Source organism: Lissotriton helveticus, chromosome 11 (assembly GCF_964261635.1).
Source record: "Lissotriton helveticus chromosome 11, aLisHel1.1, whole genome shotgun sequence".
In the NCBI taxonomy this organism is placed as follows: domain Eukaryota; kingdom Metazoa; phylum Chordata; class Amphibia; order Caudata; family Salamandridae; genus Lissotriton; species Lissotriton helveticus.
Window position 1 is genome coordinate 991,836,968 of NC_136072.1, and position 15,164 is coordinate 991,852,131.

Here is a 15,164-nt window from a genome sequence, read left to right on the forward strand (position 1 = left end):
TCGTGGAAGAAGTGCTCCCAGACGTGGGATCGCCTTTGTTCGCACTAAAAAAGAACCGCAGCATAGGACAGCTGATCACCACCACAAGACCACAAAAGAAGCGCGATTCCCAGAGTACATTTTTCGGCGCAACTCCAGTCAAGGGACACAGAAAATGCGGCACCTGCTCGGTGTGTAACCTTACAGTGGAAGGCTCGCTATTCACGGACGGCAAGAAATTCTGGCGGCATGATGAAGATACGAACTGCAAAACCAAGTACGTGGTCTATGCCATCACTTGCCCATGCCAAAAGGTATACATCGGCAAAACTACCCAAGAAGTCAGACAAAGAATAATCCAACACAGTTCCCGAATTACCAACAACATACTTACTGCTCCGCTAGTGGCACACTACTTGCAAAAGAACCATAAGGCAGATGAATTGAAATGGACTGTGCTCTCTGTTATCAAAGTTGGGGGAGGTGGTTATCCAGATTTACGCCTCTCACAGAGGGAAGCGTATCTTATACTGAAATTCGATACTGCGAACTCAGGTCTCAATGACCTGTCAGAATCAAGCAACCTTTGATCTGCATGAGACATCCTTCACTCCATATTCCCCCTTTTTGTTGGAAACAATGCTAGAATCAACCTTTGATCTGTATGAGACATCCCCCACTCCGAAACTCCCTTTTTCAGTGGCAATAATGTCCGGTACGTGTTTGGTTCTGCCTTGTTCCAATTAGTTTCAATACGTCTGTATACATGGCAAAACCGGGCTGCCTTTAGTCAGTTGCTAAGGATGTCCCCACTTGCAGTCAGCACTTATAGGCACTATATGTACCAGAAACCCTGCGGGTACACGTGACCTGCATCGGCCCCTTTAAACCAACTTCATGCGCGCGCGGCGTTCACACGCCGAATGCCGAACGCCGCCCGTGCATGCAGGAAACTGATCATCTTGGCAGCCCGTACTGCAAGTAAGTCGGACTCTGACTCTGTGCGCTGCTGTGTGGCGCGGTAAAAGCTAGAATGGGCTCCGTCCTTGATACCTGGCTCTCTTATTATTCCAGAATCACCAACTTCAATAAAAAAAGTACATCAGAGTGAATGCGGCGCCATGACGCAGGGCGTCTCCTGAAACAGTGAGTTTTATAAACACCGAGTCCCCAATGATTTCGTCAAATTACTAACTGTCCCATACGTGTTGAAATCACAGTTTTGCCAAACATGTTTACAAACGCTATACCTCATCCTTTATTCGTTTAGAGTAGCGCCAGTGGTGACCCGCCTCCTCCCAAAACTACCAGTTCTGTCAAGCATAATCGCAGTCCTGACAAGCAGTGCATTTCAAATCCTCCGAAACAGGTAGGCCCCTAACTTACTACGTGCTAAGGGACTAATTTATGTGGAATTCAGTGGTATTGATTTTCCTCCTCATCTGGTTTCAGAACCACGATAGCTGAGGGGGGTTCCAATTAGTCTTCAACATCCTCCTGACTGAAATCCCGGCCCGCCCACACTATTTCGAACTACAAGTGACACGTAACGGTCACTTAGAGGTATTATTCTCTCTTCCTTTGAGATATGAGATATGAGTCCGAGTTTTGAGTTCAGTTCATCACAGTACAACACTCACACCATGTTTTCTTCACAATTATTATTTACAGTTCAGGCTTCACCCAGTCCGTGTCCTGAGGAGAACCCTTACTAGCGTTGAGGTTCGAAACGCTTTGACTCTGAGCCTCGGAGAAAGAATTTGGGTGCCGCAAGGAAGATTGAGATTTATACAGTGTTATTCCTTGCTGTGCAACCCTGTAAATTTGCTTTTCCCTATCTTTGGCTCAGTCAGACAGGCAGGCAGTTCTCTGTGATTAGAGGTCCGCTTGTCTCTTTGTACCTAATAGAAAGGACTGGTTTCCAATGTTCTAAGTTTCGTTAGGTCTTTGATTCAATATTGTTTGGTGTTACATGTGTCATTGTATAGTATCCATCTTTGATCATTTGTACAGCACTTGTATATATTCTTGCACATTTTTCATTGTTTGTATGTACAGTTTCACTGTCTGATGACTGTTTATTTGATGACATATTTCAAGTATTCAAATGTTTTCTAAAAATACGAAAAGCTAAAATAAAATAGATGACCATCCAGAAGTAATGTGCTGTTTGGAATCATAAGTAGCAAAATAAATCTGTCTGGCTTCTTTTCTCGTTTTGCAGAATGTAAAGAGAAGCACTTTCCAAAGACTGGTTTACTTTCTGCAAGATTCAGCCATTTGGTCCTCTGTAGTATCCCAGAGAGCTGATTTAGGGTCCTCCAGGAGCAGTGTTCCAATAAGTACACCTTGTTCCTCGGGCGCCAGCTAAGTGAGTGCAGCTAATGGCTCTTCTCCCAGTTCCGTAAAAACATTTATGTGACAAAGTTTGTGCTTTCATGCAATATGTGGTATGCAGGAGATGAAACAAAAACAACCCTTAAAGTCTGCTCTTCAGCCATGCACCAACAAACAAATCCTTGCCAATGTGCTTTTACAGGCCAGCTGGGAGGGGTGTGGAGCAACACAGCTTGGGGCGGTATTTTTAAGTGGGACTAGCAGCCCACAGGGAATAGAACTAGCAAATATATGCACTCTCCTTCAATGTTGAATAAAAAAGAAAAGAGTAGTTCCCTAAATGTGAGCAGTGGAAGGAGACAAGTCAGCCAATCAAAAAGATTGTAAAGAGGATATGCTCTAGGAGAGGGCCAAACACATGAAGAGGATGGCTAATCATCCTGTAAGAAGTAAGCAAATGATAGTTACAACAAAGCCAACCAATGAAAAGAAATGGGTGGGATGTAAACCCACAGAATATTAACAGTTGGTCTTTCACAACCAGACAACTCGCACTGTTTGTTAGGTGAGATCTAAAACAAATCTGGTATTACTAAAGACAGTAACCGAGTAGTCTGCCACCACTGAGTTATGTGACAAACCTTGGATACGGACAACAGCCTGGCGCTCATTACTAGTGTATACCTTGTGTCCATCCAGGTCACAGAACAGGTTCTGGACCTCATATTACCCTGGATAGGCCAAGATCTGTGCACACACGCTAGATTAGAACAATGCCAGGGCTAAAGAAAAGTCAAGATATCAGTTTCACATGTATACTCTTTCCAGGATACGTTCCTGTTTACCATGCAGGGGACATTCCTGTCTTAACAGTAGTATTGATTATGCAGTTACTGGACTGTCTAATCATCATGGAGGCACTATGTTGTTTGTGGTTATTTGGGAGTACTGCACGATGTTGGCGTTCCTTTGCATCAACCTGCACTACACTCATTCCGGTGTGCCTACTCCTGGTCATCACTGCAGTTTGCCTCATCATTTTAGACAGGCACATATATATATTCGACCTTATAAACCTCAGTTTGAATGGGATTACTAAAGTAATAATGTGCTAGAAATAGGAAAATTATTGTTGTTATTATATTGTTGTTAATATTAAAATCTACAGTTTTATCAGTAAACCCATACAGTATACAAAATTACATCATCATCATAATTAGTACAGTGTAGTACAAGTATACAAACAAAGTTAAAATGCTAAATTAAAAAGTGTACGTAGAAAAATATACCCTGCTGGAAAACTATAAAACCTTTCAAGAATCCTCTAGATGGGGATATAAGTCTGAATTAACAAAGCAAAACTTAATTACAAATACCTATTATTTTGTATTTTACAAATATACTATAGAAGTGTTTCCACGGCAAATACACAATCTAACGTAAGTGTAGCTGTTAAAAACGAGGACCTTTCTTGTGGTTCAAGTTCGACTTTCTAGTCATTCAAAAGCCATGGATTCGATTTTTTTGTCACCTAAACATTTGTGGATGATGAGCCTTTGACTTTTCAGTCAAAGAGTTAGGGCATGATTTAGAGTTTGGCAGACAGAATACCCCCTCTGTCAAACTGAAGCTGTGCCTGTCTCGTTTAGAGTTTGTGAGCACTTATATACGTGAGCAAATGAAACTACTCCATCTCAGTCACCGACATACTCATCCGATGGACTAAGGGTCGTCTGAGGTATTCCCATTTGTCTGCCCATCCAATTGAGAGTGGACGGACAAATGGTCAGTTTTACTTTCACATACCATCACCCAAAACTTCGCAGTAAGAGAAAGTAAAATAACTTTTATGACCCCGTTGTCTTTGGGGAAAACTCCATTGGCGACAGGTTTCATTGCTTTTTTTATTCTCAAAAAGAAAATTCTGCATTTTGACTGAGCTGTGCAGCATACTTTCAATTCATTGACAGCATCTGCTGTAATAGTGGTTCCTACCAATGGTTGGATGTCCACTGATGTGGCAGATATCTTTAAATTAAGAGTGTGGTTACACCATCAAGATGACAGAGTATTTTACTGCAACCCCGGATGGTGTAAAAACTGTACTCCTAAATGTAACTAATCTCCATCTGGAACCCTGGGATGGAATAATTGAGAACTTTCTCTGAGGCTCAGCGAGTACAGGGGAGATGCACAGAAAGGCAACATCACTAGACAATTTAGATATGTGCAGTAAGTGGATTAGGTTTTTGGCTCTGTTGGGGGTTGAGGTGAAGGTGACCTATACAGATGTTCAGTGGGTTGGATGAGCTGCAGCGTGATGAACACAAAATAGATGCATCTTGTGGTTAATGTGGACTTCTGATTTCTCTTTCTCCCAATGACATCTACTTTATAATGTCTGATGACTCCTGTGTCTCCAACAGTACCATTCACATTTGCCTACACCTTGATAGATTGATCTGAAGGCTCCATGTCCTCCAAACACTTGAGTGTTTTAATGCCACTTCATTTATGTCCAAGTTTGAGTCAGGTATTATTTCTTCATTTGAATTGACATCAACTCTTCAAACATCAACTCTTCAAACAATTTCCCACTGGCCAGTCACTGGTCCGTTAAATGCTGTCGATCAGGAAATGGGGAATATTTCTCTTGCGGATCTCTTTGACCCAGTATTTCCAGACCAGCGAGGATGATTGCTTATCATCCGATTACAGGACATAGAAAGATTGCTAAAGACATTAAAGAAAAAGAAATTCTACCCTGACTGTATCGAAATCTTGAGGTAATAAATGTTGGACTCTGATAGAGAAACCAATCTACGTTATTTCTCTTTCTCTTACCCAGTCATGCAGCGTGTTTGCATTTGTGGGCAGGTAGCACATGCACTCAGTTAAATTTACTGCACCTTTTAATTCAGAATTATGTGTGGTTTAAATGATCACATTTACGCCAAGAGTTGATTGTCTAAAACCGATCTAAGCCTAACGTGTTCTTGTATGCAGTTAACTGCTACACTTCTCCCCCTGTTGCTTCTCTTCCTTTTTCTCCCTTTACTTTCTTCATGAATTTTTCAAATATTACAAAAATATTGTAAAGACTCGTCCCCTTTCGTCTCCGCTCTTTTTTTGGTTTGTTGTGCATTTTCGGTTATTTTATTTTTTTGTGAATATTTTTATCGTGTGTCTATATGCCGATTCTTTTATTCTTCTAATAGAAAGTGTGAATTTTTAACACATGCAGAAGTGTTATCACGTCTGACTCCGATTTAAGCTGACATATTTAGTTATTGTTTTTGATATGGGCTTTGCCGTAACATCATTGACACTTACAGTGGACGCTGACATATTTTTATTGTTTTAGTTGTAGGAGCATAGTATCTATAGGGATGACACATTTATCACCATATTTGTGTATTCATGTTGATGCTTCGGTGTCTGCAAGTACTGTATTATTTTACAAATATCAGATAAAATTGGCAAACAGAGAATATAAAATCCAAGGTATCTGGCCATTAATTTGACGAGCTTCCCGCTAGCACTGTCACACTAGAGGTCACGTTGGTTTGCAGTGACAACCAGTGACAGTCGGAGCTGCTCCAGGAGAGTTGCAGGGAAGTGGCCTTCAGCCTTGTACTGCTGATCATTCCCAGGCAAGAGCTGTGATATAGAATATATTAATGAAACCCGATTTATAGGCGTGCTATTTTCTGCTTCTGCTAACATTTAGCATACTGATTAGAAGTAGCAATAGGGTGTTAGGATGCTAGGAACTTACTGTGTTCGGAATGTTGATATTGTTTTCACTTGCCATGACATTCATTACTACATATATCTTTTTATTCTGTGCGGTCACCGGTTATATTTATGCACTAGGTTTGAGTTAAAAGTTTATCTCTGGTTTCTTAGTGCTATCTTGAGTGTGTTATTCATTTAGAGAAGACCGTTTGGAGCTCCACTGTTTCCCTGAACACATCTAGTGGGACTAATCATGCCCAGAAAACACTTCTTAGCTTCATGTGTTGTGTATGGGTTGCAGTACAACTGAATTTCTTATTCATATTGGTGCATTGGACTGAGTCCTTGCACCAGGATGTTAGAAATCTGACCACTGAGGCTCAGAGGGAGGCAGTTTGTGACAATTGACATGCAACGCGAGGCACTTGATTATCTAAATTCTTGAGTATATTTTGATGAAAACCACTCACAACAACAATTATTATAAATATAGGGCGATGTTTGTTGCGATATAGATTCCCTCCTTGTTAAATAGAAAAGCCTTGTTTATTTGAGGTTTGTCAACATTGCCTCATAAAAGTGCATTTCCCCATTCGGTGGCTTTTAAATTTTGTATCTTATGATTATCTACTCCGTTCATTAAAAATGACAGCTCCTGTTGCGATAAGAGTAAATTACAAGCCTGCAGTAACGCATCTTAAATACAGAGGTATCCCCAATGCATGTTTCCATTTACCTTTGCTATACAAGCACATTCTCAAATTATTTACTGATGGGTGGAGTTTGATCCTCTAGCTGCCAATATTGGGTATTTTCACACATACAAAGCTGCAGCCGTTCCTCCGCAATACCAAGCATATCATGACTTGGAGGTCCTCTGACCTACCAAGAACACCTAAACTTGTGTGATCATCAATTGCAACACACTTGCACCACCCCAAATTTGGATCCCTTAAGTAATGATAAGGTCACATGCCATGTATTTACTGGGTATACGCCTTTTCCTATTTCAGGAAACCTACAGGTTATGGAAGTAGAAGCTTTATTAAATCAGTAGCCTCATACAGGAGGTTCACATAATTTATACCGCAGACATTAGTAGGCAGAGCAGTTCCAGCAGGACCTTCACCCCAGGCACAGGTTGCCATACATACAGGCGATCAGTACAGAGACTATAAGCGCTATTGTGAGCAGAGTGCCCGTAAAGCTTGCCAAGATTGCCTTTTGGTTTGCATTCTAGACCAGCCAGTTGAAAGTGGTGTATCTTCACTCGGCACCTCACGGTAAGCATAGAATTCTGACTATATCACTTCCCCTTGGGTTGATGCAACCTGTAGAGATGCAACACTTGGAGAAGCACATTTGTGTGCATCTATATTAAACACACTAACTTGCGGCGTTATCAAATGTGTTAAAGCATGAACAAAATGTGCTCAGAGCTGCACCGGCTCTAGATCTGGGAATGTAATTATTTGGAGAATTAAAACTGTTTTCTCAATCATTCAGACTAACATTTGCGGATACACAGTTGTTCTGGCTATACGTCCGAGATTTACAGCAGTTCCTTTACAAGATCAGGAGACATCTAACATAATTTCTGTAACATATACATATGTGTGGCCCATGACACTCTGTGATCATAAGCTGTCAAACTACATCTCAAAGCTGAAAGTGTGATTTAGGGTACTGGTAAGGGAAAAAATCATACTAGAAATTAAAAAGAAGCCAAGAGTCAAACTGAAGAAATGGACTGAATCTCGTCCACCTAAGAATTCAGCTGGATGGTTACATCTTGAGGAACCATGACAAAATTAAGGAGCCAAATTGCTATCAGTATTGCTTTTCAGGAATCTGACAGTAAAAGGGCAGGAAGTTGTGGATGGACCGAGAATCGAAGAAAAGAAGACTATAGCAAGCAGAAAAGTGAATCAAGAAATGAAGCTGAGGTTAGTTAATGAAGGAAGAGAAATATTTGGACTCCAAGACTCCCTTTAAAAAGAAAAAATAGCAAGAATAGCTAAAAAGCATGTCCTGCAAACTATGGATACTTCTGCGAAATGGAACTTGGACGACAGCCCTTCGGGACAGTGTAGCAGAAGTGATGATTGTGCGCCAGTCTATCTGCGAGCTTCAGGTGGTGATTTCAACTGAAAAAGTTAGGCAAGTTGAAACTACAGATGGACGTGTAAATCCTCCAGATAGGGTTTATAATGTAAAAATATAGATTGAGGGAGATATACCACGTATAATTAAAGAAATATTCTGTACGCATTTAACAGACGTATTACATTATTCTTGCAGAGGATGACCGGCCTCCAGTCTTTATGACGGATGTCTCCACAAGGGGAGGTGGTAATAACTTTAGCAATGCTTTCCTTCATACCTGAAAACCTCCGATAAAGATATGCACGTGTGTGGTATCTAAACCAAGCTGCAATGTTATAAGAAAAAAGTAAAGCACCTGTTCCTCAACACCTACCCTACCACTGAACAGTTTGTTTATCTGACCTTGACTCTCTTGAAATAGAATTACTTTATTTTGTAGACATGCATAACTGGTGTACTTCTTTTTGCAACCCAAACGTCCATTCTTGCCAGTACTGTATAAACATCTATTCATTCTTATGTAATAAGAATGTCTCACACAGTATTCCTTGCTATTTCTATGAAACCTGCAACACTGCAATCCCGGGTTAGGTCCATACTATAGTAGTACCACAGTAAAGAAGTGCAAAATGATAGCGACAGAGTTCTTGACTCTTTGTGTTTTGCCACACATATCAAGAGGAACGCTGAGGGGGAATAGTGGGTGCAAACTGGGCCGAACTGGGAACCCAGGGCAGCCGTGGCAATTTTGTCGCACCAGCCCCGAGGGGGATGTCAGAGCGTGCAAGTGTGAAGCACTGCTGCTTTTGTTACTTGGGGCCAATTTTGCAACACTGCTGCAAAACCGGCCCCAGTAACAAATCCGGCCCTACCCTTCCAGCCTCATGGGGAAACGCCTGATGCCTGCTACGGCCAGTCCGGCCCTGGGTGCTAAAAATATTTTTTTCTTTACACAAATTCATAAACATTATTTGAAATATAATGTAGAGAAGATGAAGTACAAAAAACTAGTCTCATAGATTGTTTAAAAATCTGGATAATCAAAATGCACCTGAGCCCTTTCCAAGTGGACTCCCTGACTCCGGGTATGGCAGTTGAGAGGGTCCATCTACCAACGGTTACATGGAGAATCTTCGTGATGAGGAGACAATAAAATGAGGCCCGTGTGGTAAAAAAAGATAATTTCCTCACACATCATCTGGGTTTTCAGCATGTCTTTATGACTATTCTTTTGTTTACTGTGCCATCTGTTCATCCTTTTTGTGTTTTCCCTTGCCCTCTGCTTTGCAGTATCCATTCCCAGCTTCCTGACACCTTGACGAGGGATAACCTCTGTCTGTAGATTTGCATTTAAACCAAATGCTACTCTCTATAAACAGATGATTAAGAGATGGCCCCTTCTACTTAACTCCTACTTTAAGGATTTCTAGCCTTGTCTGAAGGATGTTTGAAAAAACACAAAACATCAAAGTAAACATGTTTCATTTCTAATGCAGTGGCAGCTGGTGACATTTGAACGTGGTGGTGTGTAACATTTATGGCGTACTGCAGTGTGGCCAGCGAGCGAAGCTAGCGAGCCCGAATTACCCTTTAGGGGTTTGGGGGGTTCTCCCCCTAAGAACATTTTGAAATAAGAGTGGACAAACGGTGCATTTTCAAGCAAATTTGAGGAAGCAGGAAGGCTAATAAAGACCTACTAAACATAGATCGGTCACTCCACCTCCCCTCACTTCACACAGCTTTGCTCTTGTACCTTCACCCAGCCTCACAGAGACCCATGCTCACTCACAGGTGTACACACACCTCTCTACTGGGAATTGACAAGTAGACACACAAATACACAACTAACAAGCAGACCATCTCAGTCTTGAAACTGTAAAGCAGAGACACCCAAACGGATCTTATAATAGGATTATAATGCACACAAATAGTCAGACACTCAGCCTCCTGAATGCCTCCTAACAACACAGACAATTACAACAATTGTGCGTCATTGATTCAGGGTAGCACTTAATCCATTTTACATGATGTTTACCGGTACCAATCTCGTTGAATGCATTCTTACTGTCAGTATTTGACAATGACATCTTCAGTGTTCAGTCATTTCTCCATCAAAACTAAAGATTCGATATGGTGACATTCATGTATCACTATCTTAACATATAACATTCATGCATCAGATTTAACTGAGCCACCAAAGGTAAGGCAAAGAAACTAAAACAAGGTTAAATGTCAACGTCATCGAGAACAAAAAATGGTTTCTTTGAAAATCCGGGACTGCCAAATACATGAATGCACATTACAGCACATAAAGGCCAGATCTGTGCTAAAGCAGGCACCTATTGTGAGCAATTCAGGCCCACATCAACAGCAACACCCTTAAGTGCTTTCCCAAAGTAGGTAAGGAAACAGCACAACTGGTGAAAAAGTTGTTTGCCCCCGAAACACTACTTAGTTACGTTGAATAACCAATATTATTCACGTTAATCTGAGTGGAACAGAGCTGGCCATAGCCCGGCATCAAGCGATTTCACCACAGAATCAGAACAAGTAAAACCGATGGATGAGCTCGCACATTTTCACGGAACACAACACCCTCTTTACATCCATAGTTACTCCAAGCAAAGACTGAGACGCAGGATTTCCATTTGTTTTCAATTTCCACAAAATTCAATTTTTATGAGGCCCCTTGCACCATCGGAATGTCACTTTTTGGGACCTTCCATGGCACAGAAGCCTGCGTGATATTTATCAGGCAGCACTAAGCCACTTTTTTTGGCTTAATGCTGCCTGATAAATATCAGTCCCTTTAATGCAGTGTTTGGCGTTAAAGGGGCGTGCAATGGGTGTTGCTGGGGGCGTTCCCAGCAACATCCATGGCCTTTTGACACTGCCCCAGATTTACGAGAAATCGTAAATCTGAGGCAGTGCCAAAAGCTTATGCCTCCCCAGTTTTACCCCACTTTAAGCGAGGCCACAACGGTCACTTGGACACAAACCGGTTAAGAAAGCGAGAGACTTCCTAGAAGGTCACGGGCCCACTGAAGGCCGCAGCGCTGGGACAGAGACATCCATCCTTTCTTGCGATTGTCTCTGCTCAGCCCTGACAGCCTTCCAGAAGCACAGGCTTCTCTTCTTGTTCTGCTCTTGGCCAGACTTTGACTGGACATGAACCGCATTAGTGAAAGGAGATGAAGTGCACACTTCTCGTGCGCCCTGAGCCCCACCTCGAAGAACTCACCTGAAGCGCCTGGGAGGTGCCTTCCTGCTCTCTGTCACAGGAAAATGTACAAGAGCTGCACCCTTCTTCCCATGCGCCCAAAGGCGCTGTAGCCCCAGAGGTGTGCGCTCTGAAGCTATGCTTATCAAGTGGACTTTGCTGGCTGAGCGGCTTCCTCTCAGTGCCTTTCTCGCCCCTTCTCCCCTCCCTTTGGATGCCCACACACATACTGGCCCACATAGTCAGAGGTTTAAAAAAATAAAGTAAAAAAAAAAAACTTACCTGACCCACGCCGCCTCTGCTGCTGGGCAGGGGTCCCGCGTTGGTGCCTTCAACGTCAACTCTTCTGTGTCACTGGATTGGCTGGCAACCCCTCTCAGCCAAACCAGACGCTGCTCCAGCAGCGCCAGGATTGGCTTGAGCAGGGATACTCCCCGCCCATTAGGAAACCAGGGGCTGCGGCATGAAGCAATCCTCGCTCTCCTAAGGGGAAGGCTGGTGCGCATGTTCAGGCTGATCATAAAAATGACGAGCCCAAAACCGAACATGCGCACTATTGCTGTCTAGTGCGCTGTCACTCAAACCCTGAGTACTGTTGCAGCCCTCCCCCTTCAGCGTCCCTCATTCTACTTCTGACGCTAATCCCAATCAGGAGTCCTGATTAGAATTAGCGTCAGAAGTAGTAGAACGAAGAATTTGTTATTTGTTTGTAATTTGTTGAAACGAGGAATGGGGTTGTGGCATTAGTGGGGCAACACCCCAATGGACGCACTGCCACTGTTCTAATCCTTTATTAGGGATAAATATGCGGTTTAAGCTGTAAGACGGAAGTATCTCCTACCACTCCTGTGCATGAATCCTCATCCATCGGCATCACATGTTTTAACTTTCATACATGAATTATGTGACAAAGGGTCTTATTTGGAGTTAGGTCGATAAGGAACATCTGCCAAAAAGAGGCAGAAGTCCGTCCACCGGTTTAAGAGTGCATTGATGTCAATCGTATTCCAGATACGGGCAGTGGGACATCCACTGCTTTCTGGTGGATGCTCTGCATTTGCCAGACTCTAAATAAGGTACCCTAAATCCTTTTGAGAGACTTTGTTTTCTTCCGCCTCCTAATCACCAGAGCTTTACAAGACCGCACACCAGCGGGGGGACCTGTTGTTGAACTGCTACTATGCATAACTGCTGCAAGCAATATTTTTCCCATCAAGCTCAAGAATGCATCATGTAAAAGCAATGCCCCAGACAAAATCATGTGAAGCAGGCAGGTGATGAAAACATGCAATGTTTCTCAGTACACAAGACCTTTCAAATTAAAGAATTATTTTAAAGGCCTCCGCAATACGTGCGCTTAAGGTGCTAAGATTGACTACAACTAGGGGGCTCCAATTGCCTCTGTCTTGCAGTTGTAACCAGGTCAGTTGGAGACCCCTCGTACTAACTTTTCAATTAAATACTTCCAGGGTACAGATCAGTTCTACACCATAATGAGTTGAGTAAACCTCAAATTCCAGCAGCCTTTAAAACTGTGGAATATATGAGGGAATAACCAACCTGTGAATTTCGAATTAATGGATCAAAATTATGTGTACCATTCTGTATCGTGTGTGCAAAGATGTTTTGAGCGATTGTTAAATAACAATATATATTTTTTAAAACACTCTACACCATAATAGGGCATGAGACGAGAGATGTAGTCGCTGTTTCTGTAGCTTAAAGGGTCTAAATTTGAACCATATGTTGTATTTATTCATTTTATTTTAGTTCTGCGATACATCATGCTCCTAACTTCATGGAACAGTGTAGCACTTTCTAGAGAATATTTTTATTGTACAAGGAGCATTTCAAATAATGTGATTCACGCACGGTGTGGTGGGTAGTGTCCATCTACAAACAGATCTCAGACACAGTGATGTGATTGGAAAGGAGGACACATGCAATGGGTTCTATGCTAGGCAGCACACAAACGCTTTTTATATGTATTATCGTACATGACGTACTACACCCTTTTGTGCACAACATCACAATTTAGCCATTTACCTGGTAGGGAGCGCTTTCTAGAAAACAATCTGCAAATGATGATCCATTGATAACGGACCACCTAGCTCAATGAAAATGGCCTTTAGCACACCCATCCATGCACAAAAAACGCTCCAAAGACTTTGAGCAGGGTCTACATCATTTTCTCTTTGACATCGACCAACACGAACCATTAACATGTCTCTTTTACACGAACACAACCAAGCAACCACACTCGGCCGATTACTGATGGATATTCCAGAACCGTATGAAAAGGGCACCTACATTCAGAAAGCACTACAATGCCGTATTTGTGCTAGAAGTCCTTCATAAAAGCTGATAACAGAACTTATTTTGGTTATTGGATCAGGAATTTAGTTATTAACCTTTAACACGTAACAGTTCAGATGGTCAGTTTTATTAGCACTATGGTATTTGCTCACCTCACTTCCAGAATAGAGCATTAATTACGCTTACAGATGTTTGCATTTTGTATTTCTGCAGTTTATACATCATTTGTATGCTTGTAGTTTTCTTCATAAGAATGGCTACTGGTTGTCTCACTGATGGTTTGTTCTTCACAGAGGCCTCAACAGGAAAGACATGTTTGCCAAAAGCATTGATGAACCTGAGTGGAGGGAAGAACGACACCATACCCATGCTCATGGACATTGCAGAAAAAACAGGAAACCTACGGGAGTTCATCAACGCGCCGTTCCGCGATGTTTACTATCGAGGTAGGTTTCGGAGTTATTCATCTGACTTCGGGTAAAAAATTTCAGAGTGAATATGTAGAAGAAGAAAGTCTGATTCCTTGTGACTTTTTCGGTTAATGTCTTTCTTCATGTGTTATCCTCACACTGTGTATATGGTTGGTAAACCCTTTCAATAATCAGTTACATAAATCCATTCTAGGTAGATAATGGTTTTGCATAGTTTTAACCTATAGACTCTTGTCTTTCATTCTAATCGCCCTTCATTAGTTTCCCCCTCTGGCCTGTATCAGCTTCAATTCAAGCCACATCTAATAAGGCAAAAACTACCAATGCCTCTATATACCGGAATGAAGAATAAGCCACCGTAGTAGACTAATGTTAAAGCAGAGAATCCAATTCAGACATGTCCAACCAAGAAAAAAACACAAGTGTTGGCATATCCAAAATATCTGCCGTTTGCTAGCTGGTGCAAAGATTCACAAATTTTTTTTTTAATAATTTGCCAGCAAATGCCACAGAAAATGCTGCCACCTAAATGTGGCTATCTTACACTTGTATTAATCATTGAGATCTATATATATTTTAAAATGACTGATATGTACTAGTTGTGTTTTTAAACAACTAGCATTTTAGTTTTGCCATGCATTTTATTCTTCTAATTTGTGAAGGATACAAGAATGAATAAAAGCATACAAATCTAACCTAGCATTGAAATCACAGGTAGCTACAATGACACTTACACACTGTATATGAGCAACTTTAAAAAGGTACCGAACAATAAATATCCATTTCAAAAAAATAAATCGCAGTTATTTAAAAATAAAAAAACAAGAAGGGCTTTTGAACTAGGTTTGTCACTTGAGAGAAAGGACCTATTTTAAAGTTGTTGTCAACAATGTGCACAGGCTTTATGGAGTCGCTCAAAGTGAATTGAGCATATGGATAAAGAGGGCTGATTTAATGTTTTGTGCTTTCCACTGTGGTGGGCCGACGCACACGGTGAATGATGGTTTAACAGAGCAAAGATAAATCCTGCTGACCAA

General features: G+C 41.7%; 1 protein-coding gene across 2 annotated transcripts in view; it reads left to right on the plus strand.

The window, feature by feature from the left end:
* Positions 1-15,164, plus strand: part of TRPV4 (transient receptor potential cation channel subfamily V member 4) — a 595,067-nt gene that overhangs the window by 259,497 nt on the left and 320,406 nt on the right. For both annotated transcript variants that reach the window (XM_078667355.1, XM_078667354.1), the window contains exon 4: positions 13,990-14,142. In XM_078667355.1, the coding sequence (XP_078523481.1) occupies positions 13,990-14,142 (153 nt within the window). The remainder of the gene's footprint in view (positions 1-13,989; positions 14,143-15,164) is intronic.